Genomic DNA, 13,853 nt, shown 5'->3' with positions numbered 1-13,853 from the left:
GGATCTGAATACTTCTTTTCACCACTACCCTATTGCGAAAGTCGAGTAAACACGTCGCCTCAGTATTTGCCACATAGTGAGACAGCTAATAGGCCTACTTGTTTTCATTTACTCTCAAGCTGGATTCAAGCTGAGGGGATGCAATTTAAAAACTCATCCGGCGAGGCTCACGGTGTAGTTATTGGTCATCTTTTCTCCACAGGAAACTCTTATTCATGAAGGCCAATGCCAGTCATTCCTCAGACGCGTTCCAACGTGCGCTGAAGCGCACGTCGGAATGCGGCGCGGCCTCCTCCCTCCGTTACGCAAATTACGGCCAGATGTTTGCCACTAGTTTGGGTGGAGTTGCGCTTTTTACGTTGAAATTTCCACATCCTGTTATCGGCTCGAATAGGCGACAGGCGCAACAGCCAATCAGCTTCGAGGAACTGGCTCGACGGACTAATCAGAAGTTCAGGATCCCGGGACTTTGACGATCTGTTTAGCTCCTCCGCATACTGTACCGCTCTACATTTCTTGAGAAAATATCGAGACAGGACAGTAACTAGGCTGAGTAGAGAGAGCCCACAGTTGGCAGTTTTGACGGTAAGTTAAGTATGTTTACTCCGTGTTGTTTTCATAAAGTGAAGGGTTTAAATATGCTGTTGTTTGGCTGTTCCTTCGAGATAAGAGGCGCCTACAAGTTACTTCCTGCTCCGACAAGGCCGAGATCCCAAGTTACATTTAGACAATTTTAGCTCATGTCGTGAACGATTTTTTTTTTAATGCTGCACTGGCTTATCTTCGATATAGGTCTAAGTTGATCTAAAATGTCAAATCTCCCAAGGAGTAAACCTAGTTCATTTCAGTTTTGTCAAAGACGTGGTCGCCTGTCACTCGCTGGCGAACACACCGCCAACAAACACAGTGTGGAGCTGCACATTCAGCATCTAACAAGTCTTTATTTCCTTCACAAAGAAAGGAAAGAAACTCACAGTCTGCATGCTTTGTTTGAAAATAGCAACGTGCCTGTCAACCGGAGGAACGGCGCAGGCACTTTTTGTACACACAGTTTGCTGAGTATCATCATGACTTCACCACTTTCCGAAGCCCCAGTGTTAACATGAAAAGCTTGTAATTAGGCGACCGTAGTGGGCAATAGAAAGCACAGCAGTGTGTACTTACAGAGAGCCAAATGCAGCCTGCAGTGTCATAGGAGCAGGGAGAGTCTGCAGCCATTGCAAATCTAATGGGTGCTGTAATTTTCTGAACTTATTCCATATGGTCCTACAAGGGAGTTCCTGCTTTTTTGTTTGTGTGTGAGAGAGCTGGCATTATTAGACTTACTGTCTTCTGCTCAGTATTTAAACTACTGTAAGCACAATGATCATCAGCACACCCCACGTTCTGTTTGTTTTATTTGAAACATGTACGTCTTCAGTTTTGTCCACCCAAGTCTGGCGGGTTGGTGGAAAGTTTAGTTTTAGTTCTGCTTTAGCTCTGTCTGACTCAGTATCTTTTTTTTTTTTTATACCTACGTGTTTGAATGTCACATGAGCATGTGCCTTATTTAGAGTGGAAGTAACTACTATTTAAATGAGCAAGTAATAGAATGTATGATCTCTTTCTTAATTGTCATAAACAGGTCAAATGAAATCACAATTTCCAAGACTCCCAAGTGATGTCATTAAAATTCTTGATTTTTTTTTTCTTTCTCCCCCCCACAAATAGATCAAAACCTAAACAGATTCAATTTCCAATGATATAAAAAGCAAGAAATCCTCTCGCCTGGCAGGCTGGGACAACTCCACATATTTGGCTTTTTTATTGCTAGACAAATTATTCAAAATGATCATGACATTACCATAATAGTTGTTGATTAATAATTCGTGAGTAGACTAATTGAACTCGAAATTATTTCAGCACTGGATTTGTTAGTATCGCAGTTGTATGGAACGTGACGCATGGTTATAACTGTCAGTGCTGCATTTTAGTGCCTTCCTATATATGTATTTGTATATTTGTGGCTCAAAATGATTCACCTGTTCTTCTCCGTCAGGGTTGGGCCGCCCCACCAACCACACCCCACAATGCCGTTGGTGACAAGAAATATAGAGCCGCGGCACTTGTGTCGCCAGACCATTCCCTCCAACATTCGCAGTGAGCTGGAATGTGTGACCAATATCAGCCTGGCCAACATCATCCGGCAGCTCGGCAGCCTCAGTGAGTGCCTATGTGTGTGGTTGGGTGTCAATATGTCACTGAAATATGGTGCGAGTGGTAAAAAAAAAAAAAAAAAAAAAACGTGGCGAAGGTGTATGACCTGTGTGTTTATGCAAAGTCTTAATTTGATGGAGTTGTGAGCGTGCACTGATTGTGCCTGTGTGAGACAAATACTTTGCCCAGTGCCAATTAGAAACCTACGTGCCTTTGTGTGTGTAGGCAAATATGCAGAGGACGTGTTCGGGGAGCTGTTTGTCCAGGCTCGAGCGTTTTCCCTCAGAGTGAACACGCTGGGAGAAAGAGTGGATCGTCTACAGGTAAAAGTCACCCAGCTGGACCCCAAAGAAGAGGAAGGTAAGTGCTCCCACATGAGACTGTTACTATTATTCAAGTCGTTCATTATCTTGAAAAATTCTTCTTCTAATACACCGTGACTCCTATTAAAATTAAAAAGGTTTTTCATAATTAAATAACCTTTCCCCCTTCGAGCACAATAAATATTTAAAAACATTATATCTCTGTCTGTTTCTCTCAGTCTCTCTGCAGGCCATCACCACCCGTAAGGCTTTCCGCAGCAGCCTGACTCAGGACCAGCAGATGTTCACCAGGCCGTCTCTGCCAATGCCTGTACAAGACACCTACACGATCTGTGATCCGCCTCCACCTCTCAACTACCTCAGCCAATACCGGTAGGACACTGCAGACATGCAAACACATCCAGGGCTCATCTTCATTCACTGCAGCAGAACACGCAAAGAATGATAAGAACATGTGCAAGCACATGTGCACACATGGAATCACACATGAGTGATGTGTGTTTGTATTGACTATACATTATTTAAGCCCACTTCTGATGCATATGCTCTCAGTCCTCATGAAGGAGTGGGTCTCGGATAGTGGCTGGACTATTGGCTCAGTCCACTAATGAAGCTAGGAAAAATTAGAGTGACAGTTTTATATCAAATGTCACAAAATTGTCAATAATTTGCTGTTTTCTTTTTATTTAGTTGCCCAGGAAACACCGTGGCCCACCTTTGTAAAACCCATGACATTTATATCATGTTGACACTCTTATTCTGGTTTTTTTTTATTGGTGTCTGACCCCTTTCTGTCTGGGCAGTGTTTTTTTTGTTTTTTTTAATGCTGAAAATGTTTGCAATCGACACTTCCCTGTTTGTCCTGGTTTAAAAAAAACAAACACAGTGACACTTAACGACACAAAGATCGCATTATTGAATTAAATTCAAATGATCTGCTTTTCAGAAAGCCCTCAGTTAAACCCGGGCAGCACTAACGATATTCTGTGGAAAACACAATAACCACAGACTGAATATAAAGAGTCTCTGATCACAACCTAGCTGACACATATCAGTGAGATCTTGAATACAAATTAAGCTCGAGCCATGACATGTCATCGAAAGTATGATTAATGAGAAACCAGGGCAGAGAGAGATTTGTTGGAAGAGGAGGAAGTCTGTATAAGCAGTTACCACAGCAGTGGCATTAATGAGGTGAAGAGTGAGAGAGTCTAAAGGCTGGATCCCGCAGGAGACAGCTGCGTTGTGTTCTGACTGTGACCCAGTCTAGACCACGCTTGTGAATCCACCAGACATCCCACACCTCGTTTCAGAAATGTCCGAACTCTCTGCTTCACTAAAGACATGCACCTAGTCACGTGTTTTTGACTCCTGGGCAAACACAAATCGGACACAAGAACAGCACAGAGAATCAAGTCATTTTTCAAAATACAACATGCACCCCTCTCCTAGTCTGTCAACTAGGAGAAGAAATGTGTTCTCCTCCTGGTATCAGGCCCTGCATCGGTAATTTGTGAAATGATTATGCAGATGACCACAGCCATAAATCTTTAATCCATGTCATACTTAACTGGACTGACCTGTATTCACTTTGTATGTAGGCTACAGTACAACAAAGTAGGAACTTACAAAAGTTAACACAATTAAAACAGACAAAAAAAAAAGTGGATCCAGTCCCAAGACAAAAAAAAAAAAAAAGACCAAGTCGACAAATTGGAGCAGACAAAACACTTCACTTTTGAAATGCTGATATCTAAGGTATGAACATGTGTGAAGGTCAGAACAAAACAGTACCAGAGGCGTTATAAACACAGTGGAATACACGGTTAAGCTTCTCCACTTGTATCATATAAACTCCTGTGGCTGGTTTGAATGTCAGCGTGGTGTTCATGTGATTGTGACGTTCTGCGCAGACAGTGGTGAACTTGCTCACTTTGATCCACGGTTCCGTGGATGTGACAAAGGAAATGAGCTTGTATGTAGAAAAGGCTTCTTTTTTTTTTGTTGCTTTTTAAAGGGAAGTTTTACGGTTTGTTAATATACTGACACGAGGCAGATAAAGATCTGCCAGCACATACTGCATTATTTATGTCTGTGCACACAAGATAACATGAAGTGTGACTGATACCCAGATGTAATTATAACGGCTATAAATGGTTGTCTGCAGGGAGGACGGGAAAGAGGCTCTGAAGTTTTACACCGACCCCTCCTACTTCTTTGACCTGTGGAAGGAGAAGATGCTGCAGGACACCAAGGACATCATGAAGGAGAAACGCAAGCACAGAGTGAGACACACAAACATGCTCATACACACAAAAACATGAGTCACAGAGACTTTAAAAAAAAAAAAAAAGAAGTAAACATTAGTCACCTCGAATGAAAGCATTTGGATCCACCACTCACCTTACTCTTTGTCACTGTCTCCTCTCCTGAGTAGAAGGAGAAGAAAGACCATCTGAACCAACGGACACTCAATCCGAGAAAGATCAAGACCAGAAAGGACGAATGGGAGCGTCGTAAGATGGGAGCGGAGTTTGTCGTGCCAAAGAACGAAATGTAAGTTGGTAAATTGAGTGAACCGAGTTGAACTCTCACGTCAATCCAGCATGTGTCCGCAGACCCATTAGGCTTTTCAGTAGATTTCAATGAAACATTCAAAATAAAGACTTCAATACTTCTCTCTCTAGTTTATACAGTAAAAGTGCAGATCAAGATCTCGCGTAGTAAATTACATACTTCCCCGTCTTATCAACCAATGTGAAACACTGTGGTATGTCTGGCCAGAACAGTTCTCAGGAGGCTGGGTGGAGAGCTGCATGTCACTGGGACTTTGCAGTAAACAAATCTGTGAGTCACAGTAGATCTTAGGCTTTATTATATTCCTACTATTGTATAAAAATAAGTATTTAAAATAAGTATTATAAAAATATCGCAAGCATCATCAGAGAAAATGAGCAAATTATAGTCATTTTGAGCACATTTTTGCTGTTTTAGTGTATTTTCTTTTCTTTTACGTATTATTTATTCTTTAAAGTTTTTATTGAATTGATAGAAAAATTTAAGATATTAAACAATAAAATAAAAATAATGCACAAAAAAACAACAACCCAAAAGACCTACATATTTCTGTGCACATGCAGTTAGTTAGTAGTATTCCTTAGAGGGAAAACGGGCAAAAAAAGAAATCAAAAAAACTGTCAGGTCAAAGAAGAAGCCATCCTCTTACAGTTGTGTTAAGCCACAGGACTTTGTGTCCTTCTCATTTTAATATTTAATAGGTACATGAAGTCGTCGGCTTCCTCTGCCAATGTAACTAGTTGTTTCCTCTGCTTTAAATGCTTGCATGACACTTCCTCTTATATTGTTTGATTTGTTGAGGCTCATAAATAGCTGCTAACGGCTGTGTTTCTTTTCAGAGTTCATTTGCATAACCCGGTTTGAGAAAATACAGATCATGTGTTCTTTATTTCGGGCTGATAGTGATGCGTTTCATTTATTTTTAGGAATTCCTCCGAGGGTCTGAATGGCAGCATTGGATCTGGGGAGGGCTTCAATTCCGAAGGCCTGGAGCAGAGTACGGGCTCCTACGCTTACGATCCCGGCTCCCCTCTTCCTCCGCCCGGTCCCGATGACTTTCTGCCTCCTCCACCTCCAGACATGGCGTGAGTCCTGTAGCATTGTACATACTGTACAAGCCCACACATGCTGCCAGCGCACTGCCGCCCCTGCTTAACATGTAGGGAATGGGCAGCTACGCGTGTACTGTACAGCTGCACTGCAAAAAAAAAAACTGTGGGCTTCGTCAGTGGAAAAATGGATTATACACTCACAGTTCAGTTTTCAGTTTGTTATTCCTTAATGAATACGAGCTGCTGTGGCAGCAGCTGCAAAGGATTTGAAGGTTAATGGAGGGAAGTGGTGGCTCTATGATGCTATTTAATTTATCCTCTTATGGGCGACTCGACAGCTGAGTGGTTAGGCTGCATAAGACATCGGTGTAAATCCCAGTTCGATTCCCGGCTGAGCGGATCTTTACTGCATGTCATTTCCCAGCTCTCTTTATCCACTTTCCCCGTCTGTCTCTACTGTTCCAATCTTTCAAAATATAAATAAAAAAGTATTCTTTAATCTCTAATTTCCTCTCCCATCACTTGCAGATACAATGATGGACAATATGGAGCGCCGACCCAGAAGCGTGTCAGCGTACTGAGTCCAAGCCACCCGCCTCCGGCTCCCCCCATGGCTTCTCCCCCATCCAACTCCCGCCCGAGCCTCTCTCCTCCCCCTGCACCCCCTCCTCCTCCTCCACCCTCTGGTTTTGGGGTCCCATCACCTCCCCCTGGCTTCGACACCCCACCATCCCCTCCTCCGTTCTCCTCTTCTCCCAACGCCTATCCCTCTCCACCTGCTCCTCCTCCTCCACCTGCTATGTCCTCTGTTTGTCCTCCTCCTCCACCACCGATGCCTGCAGGTGGTGGTCCACCACCTCCTCCTCCTCCTCCGCCACCCCCTGGACCTCCTCCCCCATCCTTTGACCACGCTGCCCTTCCTCCTCCCTCTGGCGGTGGGAAGGCACCCACCTCTGCTCCCAAACCTCAGCCGGAGCCTGAAGATGACGCTCGCAGTGACCTTCTGCAGGCCATCCGAAAAGGTGAGGCACAACAGAACCAAGCCCAGGTCAAATGGATGATTACATTCCTCACAGCCGATTGGCTGGATCAAAAATGGCTTAGGTGCTGCTCCTAACCCTTGTAATACTTGGGAAAAACCTTGCATATGTTGAGAATTAAACTAGAAAAGGAGACTAGAGTTCCTTGCTTTGCTGGCTCCCTGATTACCATAAAATGTACCGTAGTAATCACTGATGAGATTAACAGTTTTGAATGACTGACCTCTGTATATTGATTTTTTTTTTGTTTTTGTCTACAACTGCAAAAGGATTATGTCTCTGCTGTACACTCATTCTGACCATTTAACAAACTCATTTAGGTTTCAACCTGCGGAAGGTGGAGGAACAACGGGAGCAGGAGAAGAGGGATCACTCCAACAACGATGTGGCCGCCATCCTGTCACGTCGTATCGCTGTAGAGTGCAGCGACAGCGAGGATGACTCCTCAGAATTCGATGATGACGAGTGGTCCGACTGATCGCCATCCCTTTCTACCTTTTACTACGTTTGTGTTTTTCCTCAGCCTGAAAGAGGCCGTTTATTTCCATTCAGATCCCATTCTTCAAGTACAAATAGAGCCGAGGTCAGTGTGTTTTGTCAGTTAGTTTGAGAGTGTGTACACATAGTATGTACTTAACCTATTTCCAATCACATTCCTTGACCCATACATTTCCATATATCCAAAAATATTCATATCAAAGGTGCAAGTCAAAAGAGGAGAAAGAATGTTAGTGTGCCTGGTTGTGAGTCAGTTTGCCATCACTTTTATTCGATGATGCACCAATAGTATTGATGCAAGAGTGTTATGCGAGGTGATGCACGTCTCTCTGCTGAGTGCACGCGTAAACACATCACCTCTTCTTTATCTTAGTGTCGGGCCAAAAGCCAAATTTGATCTGCTGTAGTACATTATGTCAACAGGTAATAGAGAGGCAGACACATGCACTATAGCTGTGTGTACTCAGTGGAAAGAGGTGTTGAAGGTGTTGACTGTAAAACATTCTTGGATCATGTTATATGGATGTACAGTTTATGTTACATCTCGAATTATATCTACTGAAGATAATTAATGCAATCACTTTAAAGCACAGTTTTTTTTTATCACCCTTCTTCTCCCCTCACTTTTATATTCAGTCTTCTTCTGCGGTTGTCATGGGAACAATTGACTCGTGGTTGTTACTCAAACAAACTCATGAATTAAATATTCAACGTGATAGGGGAGCGGTATTGGCTCATGTCAGACACCAGGGGTGTTTAATGAGACTGCCATACTGATTACATGTAGACATTTAACATAAATATCATGATTTATTTTGTAATGTATTTTAGCGTGGTTATATGGGCTTTGTCTCGCAATTGTATTTGAGACTTTTTCTGGGGATGAACTAGGCTCTGTTGCATCAATCACTGTTTTCTCGATAGAACCAGGCAGCCTTTGGCCTTATCCTGCTGCCTGGTAAGTGCCTTTTTTTCTTTCTTTTTTTTAAATTTTTTTTTACTGCAGTTCGGTGTCTGTTCATTTATTCGGTTAGCCACAATGTTCACTGGTGAGCGTCTTCCAAAAATATTAACAGCTGTCAGTGAGAAGTCAAATGTAGAACTGACTCATGTTTAGTGTGAACCACATATTTTGAAGTGCCTTTTTTTAATTTGAAGTCTGCCTGTGTTAAACCACACACACAGCATGCTCAGCCAAAATTCTGCTTCGCTTGCCTTAAATTTCCAAATGATTCTAGTTATTTCAATAAAGTTAAAGATAATTCCAGTGATTGTTTGGATTTCTGTGAGGATGTGCGGAGGGTGCGTGCGCGCGCTATGATGCAAGAGACTCCTCATGCTTTATCCGTGATTCATCCTCTTTATATCAGCGGCGGACACCTTCTCAAAGAGCCCGGCGCTGATTGTGTAGGGAGTGTGAAAAAGAATCGACCGGAGAAAAGTTCCGAAAACGAGTAGGAGGAGAGAAAAACTTCTTGTATAATCTCTGCGTCCTCACACCTTGGCTGCTTTGTAGATTTTAAAAGGACGCAGTGGGAGCAGAGGGAATGTAACAACACTACAGATTGCCTCGGCCACCAAATAATTTAGGATGCAGGAAAAGGAGCAGCAGTCTGTGTCAAACTGAGTTAGAGACAGAAATATACAAACACATTCAAAGCTTCGGCAGCAGTGAAGAGAAGAGTGCTGACGTCATTCCGGTAGAAAAAAAAGCATGTTTATTATTCATCAGTATAAAATATTTATTCATTTCAAAAAGGTTGTGCAACGCGAACATATGGTCAGTACCTTTCAAAGTGCCTATAACAGTATGTGCAAAATATAATCTCAAAAGATCGAGAACATTTTGTTTTCGAGACGTTCAAGTAAATATAATTGGGCTTTGGCTCACGTTTGTCATTACACCGTGATAGGCCTCTATTTAAAACCCATCCCTTCATCACGTCTTAAAGTGCAGACACTCATTAAATCCATGAGTGGGGGTACATATCATCCCTGTGATTGTTTCATTCTGGGGATCCGGTGGAGCTACAATTGACTGAGGATGAGGCACAAAAGTACATAGAGGACAGTACGTTTAGTCTAAAGTCCCGAGCCAGCCAGGCCAGTTCAGTACATTCTGATTTGCGGAAAGATTCCATCTCTGGAAAGTGCTGCTCGTGTGTGTGTGGGAGTACGTGTGTGTTTAAGACTTCATGTACTGGATTTGGATGGCAGTCAGCTCCGAGTGTATCTTGGCACACAAACAGCGACATGTCTGGCATAGATTGTGTGTTCGGTGCGAGGTTTGGTCAGTCTACACGTCGACGGGGTTGTGTATGTGTGTGTTGTGTGTGTATGTGTGTGGGCAGCAGGCGTGGAGCAGCACCTTGCGAATGTCTTTGTTTCTCAGACTGTAGAGGATGGGGTTCAGCAAGGAGCTTCCTGCTGCCGGCACCAAGGTGGCGTAGGTGTACAGAGGAGGGCTGGACGCGTCTCCCAGCAGCCCCCACAGGGAGAAAGGCATCCAGCAGCCCACAAACACAAACAGGACCAGGATGAGACGAGAGAAGCCCCTCCCACTGCCGTGCTTGCTTGCATATGATTGGTTGGCGGGGAGGAAGTGCCTTTGGGTAGCGATGGCGTGGGCATGCCTCCTTGCCACCCGGCAGATCCCAGCATACAATTGCAGGGTTACTATGACAACCACCAGGAAGCCACCACACAACAGCGACAGATATGTCCGGGTCAGAGGTCGTGCTACAGAACAGGAATTTGGCTCCTCAAGACAGTGCCATCCCATTGCTGGTCCCGCCCCGATGACACATGCACCCAACCAGACCAGCAGCAGGAGGATGGCGGCTCTGCGGCGGGATTCTCCCGAGCCGTAGGTGAGGGCGTGGCTCAAAGACAGATATCTGTCTAAGGCGACACCCATGAGGCTACAGAGCGAGGCAGTCAGTGATGTCACCAGCAGTCCCGAGGTCAGCAGTTCTGACCAATCACTGGGCTCCATACAGAACAGGAAGAGGAAGTGCAGAATCAGTGCCACTCCTGCCAGGAGGTCAGCCAGGCCGAGGCTGGCGAGCAGCAAGAAGACAGGGGCGCGAAGCGATGGGGTGGCCAAGATGGTGGTGACAACGACTGCATTTTCGGTGGCGATGAGAGTTCCTGAAACACAGAGGGCCACGCCCCACACTGTGAGGGGTGGGACTTCATACTGAGGTGAGCTGTCCAGTTGGTCCAGGGGGAAGAGGGGCTCTTCACCTGAGGACTCATCCCAGCCCACGTTTGAGGCGTTCAGGATCATGGTTGGTCAACGGTCACACAAACACAAGCTAAAAGAGAGAGAGAGAGAGAGAGAGAGAGAGTAGCCCAGATGAGTCATGAGTGCAACTCCATTTGTCTGTTAAACTGCCTTTCCCGGACCAGGAGCTGTGGTTTGAGCCTGTTGCATGCCGGATGTGGCATCACACAGAGTAGAAGGTGGCAATACGGTAATCGAGAACTGGAGCTGCTATACTCTTAATGCATTTGAGCTATATAAAAACTATACCAGAGAATTTTGTGTTTTTTTTCTGATTGCCCTGTGTTTTCTTGTTACCATTATTTGTGATGTTAAATTAGGCTTAGATGTACCATTCTGGAAAATACCTCCAGAAAGGACCCTTTTAGCAACCCTTCAGATAATCATGTTGGTTTTTTTTGTGTTTTTTTTTTTTACATCCCTTAAAAATTTCTTGACAGTAATCCTGCCGCTGTCTGAAGTGTGGGTGACGTCACCGTTTGTAGTCTCGCGGGAAGTCATGCAAGTTACGGTTAATCAATATGTGGGCATAATGCCACTTTGTAGACAGAGTTATCAATATAGTGATGCGTCGTTAATTTGATACGTCACGGTAAAGCTGGGCTCTCATTGGCTTTTGCCGTCCATCCTTGGTTTTACCCTCCACTCACTTCTACAACATATCATTTGTGGTTGTTTCTGAAAACTCACTTCTTGATCAATGCTGTTCTACAGTCTACAGAGTTTTCTTTCTCGTTAATTTGATGTTCAACAGGAGGAGCACGCTGTGGCTCTAGATTGTACATGCACGGCTGCATCTTGAATGGTACTTAATGGCACCGGTACGTTAGGCTGCAATTTATTGGAAGCTATTTTAGGAATTCGCTTATTACAAGGTTAAGATGCGTGTGCTCCCTGGTATGTTTTCGCCTTGTTCTTTAGGACATGTCAAAATGTACTGCACACCCTGAAAGGAAATCGCCGACCACGTCGTAAAAGCAATAGGCTACATTGCTGTTAATTTATTATTCGCTCATTATTTTTTTTTGCTATACTCTAAAAGGAGGAGCGTTTGCTCCGCCAGGAGTCTTTCATCCTCCTTCCTCTCCAATCTCAGGGTGAAGTAGGCTATATCCCACCTCCTCGTGCAGAGGACCCTGTTGTATAACACAATTGCAGGTTCACTGCACCGCAGTGGATGTCCCCAACACACGCACACGAACACGCACGTATCGCACAGACACATATACATCCAGCTACGCCGAATTATCCACCTTACCTTATTAACACAAGTCAGCGTCCTTTGCTAGAATTAAACAGATGTTTTCTCTTCTTTTGTAAGGTTCAGTCCAAATGATGGAGACGAGGTGATGCTGTCCGCTGTGAGGCTCGCCACCAGTTTCAAATAAAGTCTATCGCCGTGGATGATTTGCTCTGTGCTCCTGTCTTCACCAATGTCGCGCCAAACTCTTACTCGGCGTCGCTTGCATCTCTTCTTCTTCTTTTTCAGTGTCTCCGGAGCGCGTATGGGAGGCAGAATGGATGCTCTTGTGCGCGGGCTCATCCACAAGAGCCTGTCTGACGTCGTTGACTGGGAGGCTCGACCAATCAGGGGCCCGGCATTGAGGAAGCGGGGGATCGGGGAGGTGGGGGTTGCATACGGAGTAATTTCATTCAGAAAAATGCGGCATCTCTGTCGCCCCTCCCACTGCGGTTCACTCCTGTTCTCATTTCTTGTAAATAATCAGCATCAACCGACGCCCCTCTCCGACACACGTTTTCTCAATAAGACCAGAGGCCTGGTTGAATGAGGGGTATTGTTTTTTTTTTTTTTATAGTGTCGGGTAGGGCGCAGAGGGCTGCCAGCTGCGAGGACCGAGCTCAGCGCCGGCGCTGTCCACGGTGCTGAAACATCAGCAGCATTATGACTCACGGGGAGATGTCTCGCACAGCGACAGATATCTGTGTGAAACAGATGCTGTAAGTTAAAAGTATCCATCCGGAGAAGAAACACCTTTTTACCCACCCTGTCCAAAACCAACAACCGGCTGTGATTATTATGATTATTATACTGTAGCTATATATACAGGGATGGAAAAATACAACAGAAGCATTTTACAATTAAATGCTATTTAATATAACATCAGCAGACAACAGGCCTCACAACTTATTATTATTTTTATGTCTCATTAATTGTACATTATTTGCGTCACACAGATTTGGAAATCTTTTAGGATTGTTTCCGTTTGGGGGCAACGGAGAAGATTTGTATTTTAATGTGGACGTAGGGGGTTAACAAACCCAGGTATTAAAACCCTATTTTTGTTGTTGTTGTTGCATAGTATCTAATGTATTTGTGTGTCCTTTGATTTAAGCATCAGTTCGTAGAAACGGACGCGCCTACCCTTTTACGGTAACTCAGCAGCAGGGATTTCATGGCTTCCCCGGTTTGACAATGTGTCGTGGGTGCTGCAGGGTGTGCTGATCCGCGGTGGTCGCGCATATCAACGCGCTAACTGGGTGGGGGGGGGGGATCTCGTCCTGCTCGAGCCATATTAGGACAGACTTCCTGCTCATAAACCTCGGCTACGTCACAGGGATGATCTGAATTGCAACACTTGTCACCTTGACGCCGGTATTACCGAGCTTCTGCAAATTTCTGCAGAATTGCAACATTTACACAAATCAGAGAAACTAAACTGACTGAATGATGAATTTGGTAAAGAATGTCATTTTCCACGTATTTCTTTCGTCTTAAACACTATAAATTATAAAGATTTAAATGAATTCCCGTCTCCTTCCACTCCTTACTTTATATTCAGTTACATCATATGTGCGTGTCTTTATACAAGTAGCCTATACTCGACGGTGAAATTAAAGCATTATTTACTCGCTTGTATCT

General features: G+C 44.3%; 2 protein-coding genes across 2 annotated transcripts; one reads left to right on the top strand and one right to left on the bottom strand.

Moving 5' to 3' along the window:
* The first annotated feature begins 337 nt into the window (after nucleotides 1–337).
* Nucleotides 338–8,953, top strand: wasf2 (WASP family member 2). Its single transcript, XM_069695321.1, has 9 exons — nucleotides 338–585; nucleotides 2,039–2,202; nucleotides 2,422–2,556; nucleotides 2,738–2,891; nucleotides 4,687–4,804; nucleotides 4,957–5,075; nucleotides 6,023–6,181; nucleotides 6,677–7,170; nucleotides 7,509–8,953. Exons 2-9 carry the CDS (start codon nucleotides 2,070–2,072, stop codon nucleotides 7,664–7,666), a joined length of 1,470 nt encoding a protein of 489 aa, XP_069551422.1. The 5' UTR covers nucleotides 338–585; nucleotides 2,039–2,069; the 3' UTR covers nucleotides 7,667–8,953.
* A 434-nt stretch (nucleotides 8,954–9,387) lies between these two features.
* gpr3 (G protein-coupled receptor 3) lies at nucleotides 9,388–12,502 on the bottom strand. Its single transcript, XM_069695309.1, has 2 exons — nucleotides 12,231–12,502; nucleotides 9,388–11,003 (listed from the first exon to the last, which is right to left on the bottom strand). The coding sequence occupies exon 2, from the start codon at nucleotides 10,973–10,975 to the stop codon at nucleotides 9,983–9,985; it is 993 nt and encodes a 330-aa protein (XP_069551410.1). The 5' UTR covers nucleotides 10,976–11,003; nucleotides 12,231–12,502; the 3' UTR covers nucleotides 9,388–9,982.
* Nucleotides 12,503–13,853: the final 1,351 nt, after the last annotated feature.

Source organism: Brachyistius frenatus, unplaced genomic scaffold (assembly GCF_029030835.1).
Source record: "Brachyistius frenatus isolate BFR_SWC_R1_liver_20210118 unplaced genomic scaffold, ASM2903083v1 Contig_2, whole genome shotgun sequence".
Taxonomy (NCBI): domain Eukaryota; kingdom Metazoa; phylum Chordata; class Actinopteri; family Embiotocidae; genus Brachyistius; species Brachyistius frenatus.
Note: the sequence above shows the minus strand (reverse complement) of the source record. Positions and strands in the feature narration are given on the sequence as shown.

Bases quoted from the DNA above. Each gene is read 5' to 3' on its own strand.
- wasf2 (XM_069695321.1), top strand. From the start codon at position 2,070: ATGCCGTTGGTGACAAGAAATATAGAGCCGCGGCACTTGTGTCGCCAG. The intron at 2,203-2,421 runs GTGAGTGCCTAT...TTGTGTGTGTAG, and splicing joins CCGGCAGCTCGGCAGCCTCA to GCAAATATGCAGAGGACGTG. The intron at 4,805-4,956 runs GTGAGACACACA...TCTCCTGAGTAG, and splicing joins AGGAGAAACGCAAGCACAGA to AAGGAGAAGAAAGACCATCT.
- gpr3 (XM_069695309.1), bottom strand. From the start codon at position 10,975: ATGATCCTGAACGCCTCAAACGTGGGCTGGGATGAGTCCTCAGGTGAA.